This window comes from Daucus carota, chromosome 9 (genome assembly GCF_001625215.2).
Source record: "Daucus carota subsp. sativus chromosome 9, DH1 v3.0, whole genome shotgun sequence".
In the NCBI taxonomy this organism is placed as follows: Eukaryota; Viridiplantae; Streptophyta; class Magnoliopsida; order Apiales; family Apiaceae; genus Daucus; species Daucus carota.
Genome location: NC_030389.2, coordinates 9,547,899 through 9,570,255, shown reverse-complemented (window position 1 = coordinate 9,570,255; position 22,357 = coordinate 9,547,899). Strand labels below are relative to the sequence as shown.

At 35.8% G+C, this 22,357-nt stretch overlaps 1 protein-coding gene across 1 annotated transcript in view; it reads right to left on the bottom strand.

The window, feature by feature from the left end:
* Positions 1–22,357, bottom strand: part of LOC108202424 (mediator of RNA polymerase II transcription subunit 13) — a 30,600-nt gene that overhangs the window by 3,684 nt on the left and 4,559 nt on the right. Inside the window, exons 6-20 of the mRNA XM_017370797.2 lie at positions 22,137–22,224; positions 21,969–22,052; positions 19,201–19,278; positions 19,029–19,108; positions 11,893–11,971; positions 11,429–11,752; positions 10,924–10,980; positions 10,593–10,836; positions 9,440–9,685; positions 7,709–9,079; positions 6,140–6,407; positions 5,931–6,063; positions 3,628–3,715; positions 3,418–3,496; positions 2,524–2,819 (exon numbers count right to left, since the gene is read on the bottom strand). Coding sequence (XP_017226286.1) covers positions 2,524–2,819; positions 3,418–3,496; positions 3,628–3,715; positions 5,931–6,063; positions 6,140–6,407; positions 7,709–9,079; positions 9,440–9,685; positions 10,593–10,836; positions 10,924–10,980; positions 11,429–11,752; positions 11,893–11,971; positions 19,029–19,108; positions 19,201–19,278; positions 21,969–22,052; positions 22,137–22,224 — 3,515 coding nt within the window. The remainder of the gene's footprint in view (positions 1–2,523; positions 2,820–3,417; positions 3,497–3,627; positions 3,716–5,930; positions 6,064–6,139; positions 6,408–7,708; positions 9,080–9,439; positions 9,686–10,592; positions 10,837–10,923; positions 10,981–11,428; positions 11,753–11,892; positions 11,972–19,028; positions 19,109–19,200; positions 19,279–21,968; positions 22,053–22,136; positions 22,225–22,357) is intronic.

Sequence of the window (22,357 nt, the reverse complement as noted above, 5' to 3'; positions counted from 1 at the left end):
CCCTCCGTCCCCCTCAATTGTTTACATTGGAGGGGGGACACGGAGACCAAGACAATGTATGAAAGATGAGTAAAGTTAGATGAAAAGTGGGTAAAGTGGTGGGACCTACCAATATTTAATAGTAGATTTGAGATAGTGGAGGAAAGTAGTGGGTGTAATAGTAGTTTTTATTGTTAAATATGAGATAGTAGAGGAAGATAGTGGGTGTAATGATGAGAAAAACTTACTATTTATAGTAACGTAAAGAAATGAGAGGGACATCTCAAAATAGTAACTGTAAAGAAATGAGAGGGACAGAGGGAGTAGAAACTAATGCTATTCTAGAAACTAAAAACCACTCCCATGATCACTGTTTATAACTACTAATATCCCTCGTTTATACGCTATTTATCACTATTTTATGTAGTTAAATTAGCAATTTTTATTATTGATAACCGAGAAAATTTACTTATGTTTGCTATTGGTTATCGATGATCAATTATAGTTGTAGGAGGTGTAAAAAAACGATGAGATGAGGTGTGTGGTGGTGGTAAATAATCACTAGTAATGACAAGTTATGATGACAAGCGGTGGTGGGTCAATCGTGGGTATAGGTGACCGCGGTAGCAGTGGAATGGGTTGATAATGATGCCCGGAGGTTCATCAACGTGGTATGAGGGAAGATGATGATGATATATGTTGTATATATGTATATTTATATATCTATATTTTTGAGATTTCTTGTATAGGAAATAGTGATTTGTGATGTACAAACGAGTGATATTTGCGCGCGCGCGCGCGCGCGTGTGTGGGCTTACTCCACTAGAAACTAAATTAGCCTAGAAACTAGAAACTAGTATCTAACCAATTTTTTATCACTATTTTTAACTGCAAATATCACTCGTTTGTACATCACCAAATCACTATTTCCTATACAAGAAATCTCAGAAATATAGATATATAAATATACATATATACAACATATATCATCATCATCTTCACTCATACCACATTGATGAACCTCCGGGCATCATTATGAACCCATTCCACTGCTACCGCGGTCACCTATACCCACGATTGACCCACCACCGCTTGTCACCATAACTTGCCATTACTAGTGATTATTTACCACCACCACACACCTCATCTCATCATTTTTTTTACCATCATAGACCTCCTACAACTATAATTGATCATCGATAACCAATAGCAAACATAAGTAAATTTTCTCAATTATCAATAATAAAAACTGCTAATTTAACTGCATAAAATAGTGATAACTAGCGTATAAACGAGTGATATTAGTAGTTATAAACAGTGATCATGGGAGTGGTTTCTAGTTTCTAGAATAACATTAGTTTCTATTTGATCACTTGCCTATATATATATATATATATATATATATATATATATATATATATATAGGGGAGGGTTCTGGTACGAACTTACAAACTTACAAACTTTTTTTGTTCAACACATATATAACTTGAGTTCAACATTTTTTAAGATATTTTGTTGAACATCGATTAAAATTGTGTTGGAGAAGTACATAAACTAATTTTTCAATGTAAGAACTAAGTTAAACGTATTATATAACCAAGATTTATCTTTCTAGACCCTACCCAAACCCCAGAAATATAGTTTAAGCATCTCTATAAATATATTCAACACAATGATAATTAATGTTCTACACCCAATGTTGAACCCCCAGTAACAAATGTGTTAAATGCACGATTTATTTATGCGTTATTTTTAAAATTGTGATGTTTTTTCAATAATTTTCAACATAAATACTTTCTATAACTAAGGATTAACAGGTTGGGAGAATAAAAAAAATTCAAAAAAAAAGTTTTTAAGTTGTAACTTAAATATCCACACCATTTTTATATGTGAAAAGTTTTAGTAATTTAAAATATAGAAGAATGGTGGGTACTTGAAATAACCAATATAAATTCATATTTTTTTACTAATAAAATCGGTTATTGTAAAATTATAGATACTAAGATTAGCTGCCATTCCAGAGAGTTTCAGCTACGGGCTTAAACTACAAACTAGGGTTTCGCTATTTTCAATTTTTTTGAGGTGTTAAACTCACATAAAAGGGTAAAGTAAAATCATCTCCTGAAATAGGTATTTAAAAGCAACAACAATTGGTAATCGCAATAATTGTAGTAGCAGACCAGCATTATAACTACTATATCAGTAGTAAAGCCAATAGTAGTTATAAAGTATAATTTAATCAGGTTAAAGGTAGCCCTTCTAGCTGATTTGTATATTCTCTTACACAGATTTGTGAGAAATATATCTGCATGCTACATTATGGCACAAATTAAGTAGACTAATATGACGAAATCAGTACCAATATAATTGTCTATAACATATTCCTAGCAAAAAAATTCCGAGACTTAAAGAAGGTAGGTTAAAGAAACAATGGCAAGAAAAACGACAGGTAAATCATAAACAAACTATGGGGTCAATGAGCATATCTTATAGATAATCATGAACATTCAAATCTAAGTTAACAATGTTGCAAAAAGAACCTACCATACAAGGCCCATTAATTCCCTCTTTGGCATTAGAGGTCAAGCAAGCACTATAGCTCAAACTCTTAAGAGCATTTGAAAGGGACTTTAGATATTTTGTTAAATCCCAGGCACTAGACAAAGATAAAAAGTAATCACTGATCGATCCCACAAGGGATGATGTATTACTTTCAATCTTCATCGACTGAGGGCAATCAAGAAGTACAAATCCAGACGATGACAATTTCCGTGAGTCTACCTCCATATGATTCCCCAAACTTTGAGGTGAATGAGTTCCCAATTTACAAGTCTCATACACTGAAAAACAAAATAAGATAAAGCTAAAGGCATGATCCACAGACATACTTCGGGATAACAAATGTACATGCAAACAAAAATGTGGTCGACAAAAAGCATACAGTCGTAACAGGCAATCATCCATGACAATCTCATTTAGCAGCATAAAAGCAAAGTAGTTAATACCATATTAGATCAATTTAGATAAACACATAGACAAGAACCAGAGGCACTGAACTACCCTGCACAATTACAAATCAAGATGATCTTGTTGAAGAGCACATCACAGCCCAATGCCTCCAGTTCCCACCCCCTAATTGTTAAAGAATAAACAAGTGTATAATGACATTTTTCCAATACAGAACCTTAAAAGTGCAAGAGCTTCTATTGTTTATATTTAAGAATGCTAACTGACCCAAGTAAACAGAGTCATAGTATTTAATTGTTATGGTTATTTATGCATTAATGTTCAAATATTTCAAAATGTTGTGGGATCGAAAGTAATACTTGTACCCTCAGTGAATGAAGATAGAAAGTAATACTTTTATCAATCCTCATGTTCTAAAATTCCCAGACAATTTGACAAATTTCACTAAAATCACAATCTGATGAAGCTCACCCGTTCCAAGTTGTTGGAAAAAATCAGCAGTGGCAGTAGCAAGTGGATCAATGTCCGGACATACAACACAATAAGCCATCTGCAAATTTAAGCAAACAGCAAGTCAGATAGGAGCAAATAATCACTCATTAACAGAGAGAACATAATACATTGTACTGTAGCAGTCTAATAATATAACAGGCCACTGTAAGAGTAAATTTGAAATCTCACGTGTTTTTGCATTGCATAAGGTTCAAGGGGTGCCTTTTCCCAGACTTGTAGAGAGTTAGCTGCTGTCTTGAGCCAATCATCTTGATACCTGTAACACAACCGGGTATAATTACTTATTCTGGACAATAAAAAGAGGTTTGAAGCTGGTCATTTGTAATCAAAATGTTACACAGCGTACTTTAACATATACTGCACAACAAATTGTAATAGGATTGTAAGGACACTTTTGATACATATTTCCAAATTGTCAATTGGGCACCGTGACCCTTTCCCAAAGGAAGCCAAATCCGAAATTAATATAGTTTCTTTTTTTCATAAGCAATGACAGTTGCACTCAAGAAGAAAAAAGTAAAGATAGTTTCTTCGCTGCTGATGGTGGCAGAATTTGTTATTAAGTTTGCTGCTGATGGCGGAGTTTGTTATTGAGTTATGAGATTCGTGAAACAAGACAGTACCTTTATGGTGGCTATTATATAGTTGAGTTGGGAAACTCTAGACTGTTCAGATGCCTACATCAACCTTGCATATATCAACTTCAAAGCTAGTAACCTACTACTGTAGTAAGGCCTCTCAAAGAATAGTTTATTGATGACATTCTGAACTGTTCATGCACTGTTATTCGAGGCGAAATTGGAGGGCAACACGACAAAGGTCTTCTATCGATTATTTGAAAGACGAGAGGCGAGGCAGTTGCCTTACTGAAGATATGCATTTAGGTTACAAGAACACGGTTATACCAAAAAATTTAGAGCCATATCGATCAATACATGACAGTAAAAATTTAATTAGAAAAAATGAAGAAGAAGAAATGACACCGCTATAAAAGTGATATTCCACTATATTAAAATAAATAAAATGGTACACAATACTTCAGCAAGGATTTGGCATTCGTGCAGTTGGATTATAAGAAAACTCATAAAATACATAATCTCAAGCTGCACTAGCAGAGAAAATTCTGTTGTGTGCTTAAGAGCAAGTCCAATAGGTTACTTATATGATGTGCTAAACTCACATTTTGGTAATGTGTCAAAAAAATGCACTCCAACAATATCCCAGTGTTATCCTAAATCACTAGCACAACTTTAATTCTCTTAGCCATTACCTATTTATAAGTAACCCCTAGCCATTACCTATTTAATATTTATGAATAAAATAATCATCTCTCTCCTTCTTTCTTTGTCTATTCTCTTCTTTTCCCCTTCTCTCTCTCAAATTTATTATTAAAATAATCTTAGGAGAACAAATATAGGGATTACTATTGGAGTTGACACTAAAAATACATTACCTAAATCATTAAGACATACTAGCACTCATTATTTTATATTATTTATAAGTAATAGATTAAGTAACCTATTGGACTTGCTCTAATAGATTATAATCCAATGTATATCATATAAGAACATATAGAAAAAATGACAAGAATAATTTAAAAATGAGGGAAGGAATATTTCATATGCAAACAAAAAAATATTAATGGAAATAGCAGCAAAATTGTTTTTCTATAAGAGATATATCAGAAAAGTTTAACATAGAAAAGAATAAGGGCAAATTGTTTAACGCCCATAAGAAAATATCAGCAAGAAGGATTGAAAACAAAAGAAGAGTATATGAGTATACGACTATAACACAAGGGACGGGAACAGAAAAGAAAGGTGGAAAAGCAGAAAGAAGGTTACGAGAGTAGAAGAGAGAGAAAAAGAAAGAAGAAAACACTTGGGTCTTCAACTATCAATGAGGAGGCCACAAATGAATTTGTATATTCATTTGAACTCTCACAATTGCTGAATTTTTATGTTTCCGCCACTTCTTTTCCCTTTCCAGTACTGGGCATAAAAAGATTTTTTCTCCCAAGTTGCGATCAATCTCAACATCTCTCACATGATCAAAGGTAAGCGGGAAAGGCAATCACCTTGCCTGGTTCATGGAGGCGGCAAAGCCTGGATTCGCTTCTCAGTATATCAATCCTTCGAAAACACTGCCTTCACAATCTTAAAATATCCAGCTAATTTAGAGAAAGTCATTGTGCTAGATGCAACTTTTAGTCCGTTATAATACTTTACATGCACCAACTTTCACAAGTAGGTGAATTCTTCAAGGAATATAATGCAGGTCCAGATATAAACTAATCTGATCATGAAATACACTACACTTAATGTATGTGGTAGTATATAATTAATTTCATTTATTTATTTTTACTGAATTCAATGATCTTTTATCACACATGCCTTATCTCATAACATCTTATACCTGATACCGTTAATTTATCTTTAACCAGTAGAAGAAGGGAAAAAGGTCGAGCATACCCAACAAGTATAGCAGGAAAAGGAAGTACAAGCAATGTTGGCCCTAGCCTTGAACCAAGTTGCTGCTCTGACTCAGAAATACTCGTATCTTGGTTTGATCTCCTTTCACTTGTTTCATCAACCTTAGAGCCGTCTGTTCCACCAGACAGTGTCAATGGCCTAAAGCTGATACACTGAGCATGTATGTAATTGTACAAGAATAAAAATACCTTTAAAAGATGATGCACCAGCAGACTGCAATGGGCTTACTGGTTCAACACCAGAAAGAGTAGTGTTACTAGCAGAATCCCTGCATTCACTTACACTTGCCGATGATTCAGCTGAGAAAGCATCGCCCAAAACTCCAGCATCACCAGACTGACTGCGGCCACAGCACCAATCAGTAACAAGCAATGGACCATCAGAATTGCCAAAGGCAGATTTTAATGCTGCTTTAATGTCTGACTGGATCAAGGTGATAGCAGATGACGCCTGGACCTGAAAATTTATATATGCATAAATATCATACAATGATTTGCAAATTTATCGTCCACATTATGGACATTCCAAATTGTTTTCTAGAAACGGCGCAAGAATGTAATTTAGACATATCAGAATTTTGGCATGTTTCATATGCTTTGACTGATAATTTTGGAGTTAAACCAAGAATGTTCTATAAACTAAAATTTTAATCAAAAACAAGAGTCGCTTCCTCGAGCAACATATGTATACGAGACCTTCAATAAACAATTACACATATTCCATCCATCCCACTTTACTAGTCTTTTTGGAAAAAACACGCATATAAGAGAAGTTAGTAGTACCATCTTAAGATTGTTAAAGGAACGTATCTGCCATGGAAATGAAGCACGAAAGAGCATTGTGCATACACTTTATCTACATAGAGACTAGAGAAAGAAGAAACACTCTGAACTATTACTCATGAAAAAGTGAATATTTAAAATCTGTTTTCTGTATATATACATCATGAAGAGTTAGTTATGATAAGCAGTTACGATAAGCAAACCACTATATAAGCTGACTACATTTAAGTGCAATAGCCCTCCCTCAGATTGAATGTCGCTGTTTAACATTCAATCTGGAGAGTAGCTGCCAATGAGCCTGCCTACAAAGACCTTTGGTGAACAAATCAGATAACTGGGAAGAGCTTGGATCGTGGGATGGTTTAATGAGATTAGACTGAACTTGCTCAAGAACAAATATTTTGGTATGGAGGGAGTAATTAACTAGAACACAACTCTTTATTCACTTCCTTTGAAGTGTAATGATTTATATACAAATATCTGGGTGCGTATGAACAAAGACATGCTATAATTAGCTTTGTGCATAGTACCAAACATCTAAAATCTTTATTGCAGTTGAACAAGATCCTAGCAAATCATTGTCAATGTTTCTTTCAATCCGTGTTCGAGATGTTTTCACATGTGAGAATAGAAAGGCCCAGTTACTATACCTCTTAGTTGTATAGCTGGATGAATGAATTCAAGTTGCAAATATGCTGTTAAGTCTAACTTTTTGAGTGGGGGCAGAAAGGACAGTAATAATAATGAGATATAGACCAAAAAGAAAGGCAGCTCGATAATAGGACTACACTCAAAACAAAGATAGACAAAATGTTAAGCACGCGCACACAGAATGATAGAGGGAAAGAGAATGAGCAAGTAGAGACGGGCTATTTATTTGATATAAAATAAAATAAAAAAATCAGATCTTTTTTCTCAATCTCTAAACTCAAAAGTAACAAGGAGGCAAGCATCAAACAGATATCAAAAGCTTACATTAGCTGCAAGTGGATCTACAAGCTCCACACCTGCAATGTCAAGTGAATGTGAAGATGCCAAAACCCCTCCACAGCCTGCATGTACCATAGATGGTCCACAGGAAAATCCACGTCTCCACTGCTCTTGTAATGCAAGCCAACCATATGGCCCGTCATTGCAATCAGCATCTAAGGCCACATCAACAAATGAAGTAGCTTGCTGGACAAGTAGTGGCATGGCATTAAGAAGCTCCTGAAGCGGTTGCCTCTGCCCATACAAAAGTAAGCTCTCCTCATTAAATGAGTTATGAGGCAGATCTGCGGAAACCTCCATACTAGTTGCCAAAGGTTTTGAACCTTTAGAAACTCCAACAGATCTCCAAACACCAACAGCATTTAGAGGGCTCTCCAGTATACCTCTATCAATGTCACCAGCTATCCTTACTGGTATAGATTCTTTCTTTTTCACCTCATATTTTCCAGAAATGTTATCCAACAAGATGCTTGGGTCATTATGCAGGTGATTTAGAACAGAACTCCCAGATTGGCGATTATATCCAACAGACTGAAAGCTGCTGGAAGATAAAAGCGTGTGCCGCATTTTGCACATATAAGCCTGGAACATGATGCATTCTACTTCATTAGCAAGAACTGTTTTTGTGGATAAGAGGTAATTGTCGGTCACCGAAGTGCTTTCAGTGACCTTATTCTCAACAGGGATGATAGAGTTTGTAGACTTAAAGCCTGAGAAAGTAGATGGTGGCACATATTCGCGTGATGAAATACTACTGCTGCAATCCAATAATCTTTTTTCGTTCTGCTCTCTCACACTTTCAACATGAGTGTAATAATTTTTTGGGTAAGAAGGGACAATTGCATCATATCTACCAGAACCGACTTTCACATTTAAAGACATAACAGCCTTCTTCTCATCAGATCCAGCTAAGAAAGGAGAAGGTGGTGTAGCAGAATAAACATAATTGTTTGATGTTGAAGTCTCACTGTTTGCTTTTCTTGATTTTGGAATGTATGGATTCCCAAAAATTGATGATGAAATCTCACTTTTAAGCGTCTCAACAGCCCCATATTCAGGAGCAAATGTCATCAATGCTTCAGCTTTTATCAAGTGATTAAACTCACCCAGAGAAGATGCGGGAGTGTAGTCCATCTGATCAGAAGATTGAGCATCATTGGAGAGTAATTGACTTTTGCTTACTGAATCCTCTATGACAAGCGGAGGTGGATTGAAGCTTTCAAAAGATGAAAACTCTACAGGCAAACTCATCTGTTCTGGAACATCCAACATGCCAGTGTATGGGCTGTTGCTAGCAATATCTCCACCATCTGGTGTAGAAACCACAATATCCTGTGAATCTGTAGTTCCTGGTGGCTATACCGTGACATGAAATATTAGTTTCACTAATTGGTAAAACTGAAGTTATAACTCTAATATATGTTGTCCAATCTTTCATGCACTGATTCATACAGATGATTATACATGTAGACCAATAAAATAGCAAGTTACTTCACCAATACTAAAGGAAAAAATGTACTAATACTGTATATAAGGGAACCAATAATGAGGCCCAATTTCTTTGAAGGAATAAGAACAGGAATGGGAAATAAGAACAATTTGCAAAACATATTCAATTAATTTACTAACGAGAAGAGTAATAACATATGATTAAAAAATGTGCAAGACTGCAATCAGTTCGGTCCAGGAAAAAACAAAAATAAAACGAGATATTACCTCTCCGAAAGGCAAATTATCATTTTCAAAGAAATCACCAAAATCTCCAAATTCTGATAGAAGAGACTGAATATCCATTACCACACCCCTGTCATCATCATCCCAATCCCATCCCAGATGTTCTTTTGCTACTCCACTGCTAACTGAAGCATTAACTTCAATAGACCCACCTTGCATGCCAACATTGCTTAGAGCTCCTGCCTGACTAAACGAGTCTGTCATCCCTGCTCGAGTTCTCTTGTTTCCCTGCATAAGTATCTTGTCATCACATATATTGATGTTGGCCTAACAGTACAAAATAAATAGTAAAGACTATCAATCTACTAAAGGACTAAAATGCAGCAACACCATATACAAAAATCATGACGTCTCAATGCTGGTTACTTTTGTATAATTTTATTCTGGCCACTACCAAAGGTGGCCTTGTATATCATTATTACGCTTACGAATCATAACACTTTCCAATACACTGTCAGAAACATTATTATAATTTATATTACATGTTAACCTTCTTTTTCTTCGTAAGCTTCTCACTTAAACCATATGCTGTCCACTAATATGAAGCAGCACAGTGAGTTAAAAGGTACAAGGAATACATCAAATGGCTGAAGAAGTGCATATCAATTCAAACAATTGAACCAAAGATATAAACAAATTAGTAAACTGGAAGTTGTAAGGACTAAAGATTACCTTATCATTGACTCACCGAAGAGATTTTTGGGTATATAAATGAAACTACATCTCTCAGAACTACGGATTTTAAGCAAAAATTAAGTTTGATAAAATCATATCGCTCTCAGAACTGCCAAGGTCTTACTTATAACTAAAATCATAAGAATGGAAATGAATATCCGATCCATCTATAAACACAAGAGGGTGCATATGGATCATATCGCTGACCTATAAAGAAAAATATGAGCACTTCAGCAGATTATACCAGCTATTAGAAGGTTGTAAGTAAGTTTATCCCATTCATCCTGGTCTAATCCAAACAGATCGCGTTACAATAATTTATCCTTTGGGGTATGAGTCCTAAATGCCTATTCAAACAAACCACATATTTGTGTGCTTTCTTTGTTTATTACACGTCTATAAATCAATACTACATAAGAACATCACTTTTTAATGCCAAGTTGTTGAAGGAAAAACATACCAATCTGCGACCATCATTGTTTACTTGATCAGCAGAAGACAAGCCAGACTGCCCACATGTTAAAGAATCAGCATCTGCTTCAAGGTCTCCAGCTCCAGTGTTCATCTTGTAATCACTATCACTGGATGTACTGCTGCTGCTAATGCTACTACTATTACTGTTGCTACTACTACGATAACTTCGTCGAGAGTGAATTCCACTAGAATTAATCCAAGACCCCTCCAGATTTTCAACAATGTCATGACTGCAGAAACTCAAACTAGTGAGATAAAATGCATTATACAGGAAGTATCTTTTACTTACAAAAAGAAGTGTGATGAAAAACACAGACCAGACCAGGAAAGATGAACCAGATAATGATGGGCCCATCCAATTTTGTAGCCAAAATCTGAAAATACAAAATTAATACTAGTTTAGTCTAAAAGATATACAGATACTGTAAAACTAATGCAGATCAATGGCAGACAATTTTCTGCATTTTTCAACAGCACGGATTTCTTTACAATCCAGGTGCTAATATTGACCTAGAAAAACAAAAAGGGATCTGGTATAACATTCAAACATGTGCGCAGAAGTAATCACAACCTCATCGGCTCCAACATATGGGACAATTGAACTTGTACAATGATATTCTTTGTAAATATATCTTCCCATCTGATCTAAATGGTAATATCAATTAACAGTTTGCTAAGTGCTTAAATAACCAGACTGCGAACTTCAATAGAAAAAAGTATTAAATATTAGCTGAGAACTCCTTCAGTGCCTAAAAAACGTCATACCATTTAAATGCCTACTACATTAAAAGAATCAACTGGTAATTGAAGTACTGGTTTTACCTTTTCAAAGAAGATTTAGCAAATGATGTTTGCACAACCGGGACTAGCACCACTTCAGCAGGATAGATGAATGTTTTTTCACAAACTGGCATATGCCGTGCTGAACCTTTTTGAGCATCTTTTGTCACTGCAGAAGATTCAGAAATGTTCTGCCCGGATATATTCTTATCTAGGTTTGCTTGCACTATCTTCTCATTTTCGGCACTCGAACAGCCAACAGTAACTTCAAGATAGCAACTTTGCCCTCTCAATTTGCAACTAGAACCTTGAGAAACTGGGTCAAGAAGGCCCAGTACCCCATTTGAAGCCTTTAACTTGCCAGCACTGCAAGAGACCAGAACAAGTTAAACAAGAAAAAAGCAGATAAGGCCATCAAAAATCGCTTCTACTCCATTAATTTTGTGCTCAGAGAATAGATGAAGGCTAGCGCAAAAGAGCATAAGTTAGAAAAGAATTAGTCCAACCTTGTATAAACTTGTTGCACAAGATCACCTGGACAACATCCAGTTAGTTTTCCATGCATTCCATGAGGTGAGACAATAACTGCAAGAAGAAAATATTAAAACTACCAAAACCTACAAAGCAGGGAAAAATTGTGTATAAGATATCCATTGAACATAGGAATTGAGGGCTCAAAATCCTCAAACCACAATTCTTTGAAGACAGAAGGCTAAGAACTATAAAATTCAACTACAAGGAAGCTGGAGGTACCAAGAACTGACACTGAAGCAATAAAAACTCAAAAAGAAAAATGCAAACATAGAAGAAGCAGTTCAACATTAGGCATCAAATACATCCAAATGAATATCAAAGATATCAACTTGCAACTGTAAAAATTTTGAATTCTACAACAACCATGCCATATAATTAGTTTTCGCCTGTGGTTTACTAGACTCAATCAGTACCTTAACCATTGGAACAGCTACACGACCCACACAAGAAGTCACCATTCCAGAGGTTTAATATCTTTATACAACAATATTTTAGAGAAATTTGTAATATCCAAGACATTAAACGTTATTTTATAGAAATATGTAATGTCTCAAGATATTATAAGATAAAAAAAAATACGATTAAATATATTAAGGGCAAGATACTAAAAGATAAAAAAAAAAATATGATTAAACAAATTAATGGATAATTTTAATTGATTTTGAATAGCAAGTATTAACACCTAGACTACATAAGAATTAGATGTGGCACCCACACCCCCATCTGAATTAGTCGTTAACCTAACATGTAAACAAATTTATCATTGAAGTGTGTTGTTTCAGCCTTTCCCTAAATTTAGCCTGCAACTTGACAAAGATATGAGAAAAAGCTTATATTTCTCCGATAATTTGTTATACAAACAAGCTCCTGTATTTATAGGTACAGCAGAGCTAATTAGCGCTAAAAATCAGCAAGCAGATCTCACTATATCTGCCTGGAAATCAGCCTACAGAATCCCCAATTATTAGCCTAAGTCAAGCCTAATACAACTGTACAAATCATTGATTTACAGCTAGTAAATAACAGCTATATACAACTACTAAATAACAGCTACATTATACTGTAATGATAATTATATTGACACAAGTGTCAATATAATTATCATTACAGTATAATGTAGCTGTTATTTAGTAGTTGTATATAGCTGTTATTTACTAGCTGTAAATCAATGATTTGTACAGTTGTATTAGGCTTGACTTAGGCTAATAATTGGGGATTCTGTAGGCTGATTTCCAGGCAGATATAGTGAGATCTGCTTGCTGATTTTTAGCGCTAATTAGCTCTGCTGTACCTATAAATACAGGAGCTTGTTTGTATAACAAATTATCGGAGAAATATAAGCTTTTTCTCATATCTTTGTCATGGTATCAGAGCTGGTTATTTGAAAATCTGCTCTTGTACTTCTTGTCCACCTTAATAATCAGTGTTTTTTTTTAGTCATCTTTCTTGGAATTCATCTCTTGGTTCTTGTTTCTTTTCGAATCATGTCATTGGAGCAATCTAACAACTTTCTTGTTCGTTTTAATGGGAAGAACTACTCTGCTTGGTCTTTCCAATTTGAGATTCTTGTCAAGGGAAAAGAATTATGGGGCTATGTTGATGGAACGGAATCTGCACCTGACTCCAAAGAAAAGGAGAAACTTGCGAAATGGAAGGTGAAGGATGCTCAGATAATGTCTTGGATTCTCGGGAGCATGGAACCGTCTATGATTCTCAATCTCAGGCCTTACAAGTCTTCTAAAGATATGTGGGGTTACTTGAAGAAAGTTTACAATCAAAGCAACGCCGCCCGACGTTTTCAATTAGAGCTTGAGTTGGGACAACTAAGTCAGGGAAGCAAGACAATTCAAGAGTTTTATTCTTCTTTTGAGAATTTGTGGAATGAATACACTGATATTGTGTATGAGAGTGTTTCTGCTGAAGGACTAGTTGCTGTCCAAAGTGTACACGAGACGAGCAAACGTGATCAGTTTTTAATGAAATTGCGGGGAGATTTTGAACCAGTCAGGTCCAACCTCATGAATAGAAATCCAGTTCCTTCAATCGATACTTGCATAGGTGAGCTTTTTCGAGAAGAACAACGGCTCATGACACAAACTTTCATCGATCAGAAATCACAGAATTCTTCTCCAATTCCTGTTGCATATGTTGCCCAAGGAAAGCATAGAGGTGGAAGAGATATGAGTAATATCCAATGCTACAGTTGCAAAGGATTTGGACATGTTGCTACTAATTGCACTAAAAAATTCTGCAATTATTGCAAGAAAGCTGGGCATACTATTAAAGATTGTCCAATCCGGCCTCCGAAGAAATCTGAGACTGCTTACAATGTCTCAGTTGGATCCTCAAATGCTCCGAACTTTGGTCAGTCCTCTGTTACTCCTGAAATGATCCAGCAGATGATAGTTAATGCATTTTCAACTTTAGGAATTTCAGGTAACAAAAATTCTGCCCATAAGCCTTGGTATTTTGATTCCGCTGCTTCAAATCACATGACTAGCACAACAGTACCCCTAAATAATGTTCAAAAGTATAAAGGGGATCTTCATATTCAAACTGCTGATGGTAACTCTTTACCTATTACTGCTGTTGGTGATATTTCAACCTCTCTGAATACAGTTTTTGTGTCCCCAAAGTTGTCTGCTAATCTTATATCTGTTGGCCAGTTAGTTGATAACAATTGCACCGTTCAATTTTCAAATTCTGGTTGTTTTGTGCAGGATCAAGTGTCAGGGAAGATGATCGCGAAGGGGCCTAAAGTGGGACGTCTCTTTCCTTTACTCCCATCACCTTCTCTAGTGTCAAATTATGTCTCTTGTAATGCCGTTGATTGTAATAATCAAGTGTGGCATAAGCGGTTAGGACATCCAAATTCTCATGTTCTTAGTATTTTACTTAAATCTGGTTTGCTTGGGAATAAAGTTTCGAATTCTTCAAATACAGACAATATTCATTGTGCATCTTGCAAACTTGGTAAAAGCAAAACACTTCCTTTTCCATCACGTAAATCTCACACCACCAAAGCTTTTGAACTTGTGCATACAGATGTATGGGGTATTTCACCAGTGGTATCTCATCAACATTACAAGTATTTTGTAACTTTTATAGACGATTTCTCTCGTTATACTTGGGTATATTTCCTTCGATATAAAAGCGAGGTCTTTAAAGCATTTCAAACTTTCCATGCTTTAATCGAGACACAATTTTCTGCAAAAATCAGAATTTTGCAATCTGATTCGGGTGGTGAATATACATCAAATGAATTTCAATCTTTCCTTCAAAATCATGGAATCATATCACAACGATCTTGTCCATCAACTCCACAACAAAATGGTGTGGCCGAGAGAAAGAATCGTCATCTTCTTGATGTCGTTCGAACTCTCCTCATCGAGTCTTGTGTTCCATCTCATTTTTGGTGTGAAGCCCTGTCTACTGCTGTTTATTTGATAAACAGATTACCATCTCCCACCTTAAACAATGAATCTCCCTACCTCCGTTTATATGAAGATGCACCAGATTATTCTGATCTTCATATTTTCGGATGTGTTTGTTTTGTTCATCTTCAGCCACATGAAAGGAACAAACTTACTGCACAATCTGTCAAGTGTGCTTTTTTAGGATATGGTGGTACCCAAAAAGGTTTTCTTTGCTATGATCCTAATACTCGTCGTATTCGTGTGTCTAGAAATGTAATTTTCTTTGAAAATCAGTCATTTTTTTGCACACAAATGACTTCACAACTCCCATCGATAGCTATATTGCCTCATTTTCCCGAGTCATCAGCCCCATCACAAAGATTTAAACCAGGTCATGTTTATCATAGACGCACATCTCCCACTATGGCTCCTGCGACTCTTTCGGACGCACCTGATCCTGTTCTACCGAGTTCCAATGATCCACCTCCTGTTCGGAGAAGTTCTAGAAATTCAAAACCTCCCGACAGGTATGGTTATACAAATCCAGTAGCCATGTCCACTACTTTATCTCCCATCTCTATTCCCACTTGTTATAAACAGGCTATGGAACATGAGTGTTGGCAACAAGCAATGGAAACAGAACTTCAAGCTCTTGCAGAAAATCATACTTGGGACGTTGTTTCCTTGCCTCCAAATGTTAAGCCAATTGGTAGCAAGTGGGTTTATAGTATGAAACTCAAGTCTGATGGCTCATTAGATCGATACAAAGCTCGGCTGGTTGCACTTGGCAATAAACAAGAATATGGTATCAACTATGAAGAGACATTTGCACCAGTTGCTAAAATGACCACTGTAAGAACCATTCTTGCTGTTGCTTCCTCTAAATCTTGGCCTTTACATCAGATGGATGTCAAAAATGCTTTTTTGAATGGGGATCTTAAAGAAGAAATTTACATGAAACTTCCACATGGCATGGCATGGATAGCTCCAAATAAAGTTTGCAGGTTAAGGCGCACTTTGTATGGGTTGAGGCAGTCTCCTAGAGAATGGTTTGATAAGTTTCGCCATACTCTCATCAACTTCTCTTTTACACAAAGCCAATATGATTCATCTCTCTTCTTTCATAAGACACAAGAAGGTATGGTCTTTCTTCTGGTCTATGTCGATGATATAATCATCACAGGCAGTGACACTGTGCTCATATCAAAACTCAAGAATATGTTGCATAGTACATTTCAAATGAAGGATCTTGGGGATCTTAAGTATTTTTTGGGTCTGGAAGTTCATTCTCGAGATCAAGGTATATTCTTAAATCAGCATAAATATGTCAGAGATCTTATTGAGTTGGCTGGTTTAAAGGAGGCTACTGCTGTTGATACACCAATGGAAGTGAATGTTAAATATCGAAAAGATGAAGGGGAGCTTTTGCCTAATCCTTATTTATATAGACAATTGGTTGGTAGCCTCATCTATCTAACAATTACTAGGCCTGATATCTCATATGCTGTCCATATAGTTAGCAGATTTATGCAATCACCTCGGCATCTTCATCTTGTTGCAGTGAAGCGTATTATTCGATATTTAATTGGGTCACCTACGCGTGGTCTATTCTTTCCAAAAAATTCTGATCTTCATTTGACAGCATATAGTGATGCTGATTGGGCTGGATGTCCGGATACTAGAAGATCTACAACTGGATGGTGTACTTTTCTTGGAGATGCATTGATCTCTTGGAAGTGTAAAAAGCAAGATCATGTCTCAAAATCTTCCACGGAGGCTGAATATAGAGCCATGTCTGCAGCTTGTGCTGAAATTGTTTGGTTACGTGGCCTTCTTTCCGAGCTTGGAGCTTCTCAAATTAATCCTACTCCACTCCATGCTGATAACAAAAGTGCCATTCAGATAGCTTCCAATCCAGTATTTCATGAACGAACAAAACACATCGAAGTTGATTGTCATTATATCAGAGATGCATTTACTCGTGGTGTTATTGAACTTCCTCATGTTAGTACTAATCTTCAAACAGCTGATGTGTTTACAAAAGCTTTGACACGTCAACGGCACAAGTTTCTTAATGGCAAATTGATGCTACTAGATTTACCAGCATCAATTTGAGGGGGGGTGTCAATATAATTATCATTACAGTATAATGTAGCTGTTATTTAGTAGTTGTATATAGCTGTTATTTACTAGCTGTAAATCAATGATTTGTACAGTTGTATTAGGCTTGACTTAGGCTAATAATTGGGGATTCTGTAGGCTGATTTCCAGGCAGATATAGTGAGATCTGCTTGCTGATTTTTAGCGCTAATTAGCTCTGCTGTACCTATAAATACAGGAGCTTGTTTGTATAACAAATTATCGGAGAAATATAAGCTTTTTCTCATATCTTTGTCACAACTAACACTACAACATGAAGTCTCCGTACTTGATCAGGTCATAGAATCATATTAGTTCTTGCCACATAAGCTCACAGTCTCATTATTCTCACAGTTGGCATTTTGCGGTATCAAATTTTTTAATGAATGTGCCATGTGCCGACCATAAGCCACATGTGTGCCTCAGGCCCTGAAGTGACAGTTATCAAGCATTAACCAGTGGACTACTATAAGAATCATAGTGTAAGCATATGAGAGATATAGTTCAGACTTCAGACCCACCAAGATAACAATGTGTTCGGTGCTCCCTAGTCCCCTAAGCACCATTCGTGGTCGATAATAGCATCTATAAAAAGCAAGAGTTCTAAACATGTAAAACAAGTTGTCTTCATAAAACCCTAGACCGAGTATGAACAGCAGCCCAAGGGCGGCGTGCCTCCAGCCATAATAACAGATCTTGAATCGACACCACTAGAACGATATTTTTTAACCAGAAAGGAAAGATTCGAGTTCATTCCACATTGCTCACATGCTGATCCCGTATTAACAAATGCCCCCCCCCCCCCCCCCCCCAAAATTTGCAGAAAAGAAAAGATTTAATGTCCGATTAAAATTTATCATCTTGACTGGTTCTAATGGTTCACAAAAACCAATGTCTGAAAGTCAAGACTCATCTTCTGATTCCAATGCGTGTGTAAGTAAGGACACCCTTTTTTTGTTTTTTGTTTGTTACAACTTACAAGGATAAGCTGGGTCACCTTGTTATAGTATCTGGAAATCAGACCTGTAAAATTGTATAGAACAAAGTTGCAGCCTTCTGTGAGATAATATGGTTAAGCTGCTTCCTAGAGGTAGGGTTATCACCATTTTCTGAAAATAGTGATGATGAAAATGCTTCCTTGGGGTATATGAGTGCTATGACTGATTTCACATTCCAGATTGTACTTCTCCTTTCAATTTCATTAGAAGTGATTAGATTCTTCCTTATGACTTGAGGATTGCTTACTTAGCTATCCTATTGTCAAGTTTGATACATAATACTTTATATGTACTGAAGTTTGACATTTTATCTACTCTTTTATGAGCTGTCTTCTAATAACAGTTATTCATCTCAAGAATATCAATCAGGCAACAGTAGAGTAACAGACGGTATGCAATGACATGTCTTTCTTAAATCAGCAAGACATCACAAGTTCAAAGACATACAGCATTTGAAGGTATAGGCCAAACCTATGAAATGTCTGCAAATAGCCAAATACAAATATTTGCATAAAATTTTCTACTACAAGATAGAACAGCACAAGTAATGATCACCTGGAAGTCCATTATGAGACAAGCTAGAAGAACGTTCTGATATTGTTTCCATATCTCCACTTGTAATGGTCCTAATATGCCTAAAACAAGAGTAGGTATGAGAAACTAAACCACTAAGTATGACAAAGAGTAATATAAGTCCAACATAATATCAAATGTGAGCTACACTGACTTGGCAGTGACTACAACATGCACAAAGACTGCCTCTTCACTGGCTGCAAAGACGAACTCAACCACAAGTTGTCCCCTCCTGTAAAAGCATTAATCATGAAATTAGAACAACAAAATATCAATGACATCATCCTGCTCCTGAAACAGTTAACAGCTACAACTAAAAGTTTAAACAGTTGACATCGTAAAAAAGACCATACAAGAAAAAGATAGAAGTTTTTAAGAGAAGTACATGTAAGGTACAGTCAACAGGTATAACACATTTACAGACCAAGATCTAAGTTTTTGGGTGAACACATAGGAGACTATTAACTCTGCAAAATAGACATTATGTTTAAATTGTCTTTAGTGAAGAAAGAATTTCAGATAGGGGTTTTAAAAAACATTGTACTATTTACACAAAAGTGATTGTTGACAGTAGCATAGACATGTTGCTAATGTTTTTGCATAATTGGCCTATAGGGGAGATACTCATCATAGTCCATCTTAATTTCAGAACCAACTGGCTACTATTATTCTAGATTGTTGTTGGTTATATATGTAATTATTTTAACATTATAACTAAATAAATAAAATCAAAATTTTCAATTTGGTGTTCATAACCAAAGTTTTATAGTTTAGTAATATAAAATGGTACTTTCTACTCTATCATGTGTTTGTGATTGTGTACACTTGTGCATCTTTCATTCTCACACTAACACAAACATCCCTTTTATATGTCTAAAGCAACCCAACTAGTAGAAAGTCGCAGATGTTTTCTAATGTCACTAAGGCATTGTCTATGCATCGATATACGAGCTTTACGGTTTAAGCACTCAGACAAGTTGTTTTTTTAACCTAGAGTTGCAGGCATCCATCACCCATTAAAGGACCAGCGGTAAAAGAATATTTCAGATCTCCTGAATCTTTCAAGTGTGCTTGCAGGATAAGCTATCTTTTCTTGCGTTCATTAATAATAACAGAATGATGTAGCACATGAATTGGGGATATAGTGATTTGAGTAAAAGTATGAGAACAGTACAAAGATAAGTCTGTGGATTAAACGCAGAAAATCCACTAGCACGAAGGTAATTCAACACAAAAAGAAAAACCAACTATAAGATTCTCAACCATATAAAAGAAGAATTGGTTTGGATTAGAACTCATAACAAGAAAACAATCTCAATCCCAATACTACAAGTCTCAATCCCTTTTGAACCAATGCTGAATCGATGACCAATAATAAAGATTACATCTCCTAACAGATGTAAAACTCTGAAACTTAACCAAGAACTAAAACCTTAAAATAAGAACACCTATCTAAAAAATATATGCTTCTTTATATTAATATACTACGATAAGTAAATAAATGAAATAATTTCATATAGTATTCTATTATCTTAACCTAATAATCTACTTATCAAAAATAATATACCGCAACACAAAATTACTCCTAAGATAACAAACCCAAATTTCGGTATGAACGGGGTGTGCAATATTGACTATTACTTTTCATGCTAATATGGACATTTAGCGACACAGTTTATTTTCTTTTTGGTCAATTGACTTCTATAATTTATCCTAATAAAGACAAAAACAATATATATATACATATATATATACATACATGTATACATATACATATATATATATATATATGTATATATATATAGGCTAGTGCTCAAATACAAACTCCTTATTGTACAAACGTACAAACAATCACTAAATGACTTAAACAGAATCACTAAATGATTGAACAGAATCACTAAATCTACCAGGGGGTCTGACCCCTGATGGAGAGATAAGGGGAGGGGAGCACTTACGGGACGGCATAGCCGAGTGGTGGTGCAGCGCGGCCGGCGGCAGCCGTGACACCGGCGCGAGGGCAGTGCTAGAAACATGATTGAGGGAGAGAGACACGATGGAGGGAGATAAGAAAAGCAGTGGTGAATGTGTGTGTGTATACCACTGGTCGGTGAGCGAACAACTAGAGAGTGAGAGAGCCGCTGGCAGTGGTGGTGGTTGGTGGTGGGTGAGAGAGAGAGAGGCGTTGGGCAGTGGTGCTGGGCGTGTTGGTTGGTGGTGGATGGTGGAGAGAGAGTGTGGCGCTGGGCAGTGGTGGTGGTGATTGGAGGTGATTGTGGTGGCGGGATGATGTATGTATGTATGTATTTGTTAAATTAAAATCTGGTAATCACTAAATATTATTGTCATAATCACTGGTTTGTACGTTTGTACAGTAAGGAGTTTGTACTGGAGTAACACCCTATATATATATATATATATATATATATATATATATATATATAGTAAAGTTCTATGGAGACCACTTTTATTGGAGACCGTAGAGACAACTTATGTTCAACAAGTGAAATATTGCATAAAAACATTGCAAAACGTATAGTTTTGCACATCATGTTGTACGAAATCATTATTTCACTTTAAAATCTTGAATATCATATAAGTTTCGCATGTAGAACATTACAAAATGTTATATTCTACGAAACATATTTAGTTTGCAGGATATTGTTCAACTTGCAGAACATACATTATATACTTATGAAACATAGATGATCTTCAACAATTTTGATGAATACATGATATTTGTTGAACATACTTCACAAAATAATATATTTTATAGTGTTTTGATTGCAGAACATAAGTGGTCTCCACGGTCTCCAATAAAAGTGGTCTCCATAGAACTTTCCTCTATATATATATATATATATATATATATAATGGCGCAAATTCACAATCACAGCAACCTAGCATTTAGAATTATAATTTAACCTGAATAATTCTTCACTCTGTGAAAAGGGATGATATCTTGAAAACACATCCCCGAATCTCACATAAGAAAGGCCTGCAAGTGCTCTGTCAATAATGCAAAAGTAAATGTCAACATTAAAGGATTCGGAGTACTTTGATCAGATAAACTATAACCACTCAAAATGCAACCTTTCAATGCAATTCCTTAAAGCTTGAGACAGCGCAGCTGCAACCTCTTCAGAGTCTCCAGGAGCCAACCAAAGTCCAGATGCCAGAACTATCAACATTACAACAATCAGATAAACAAATAGACTACCAGAGCACAAAAATTATATACCAAAAAAAGATACTGACATAAGGGCTTCAATACCTAATACCAATATGACATTTAACATTACGGCAATTGATTC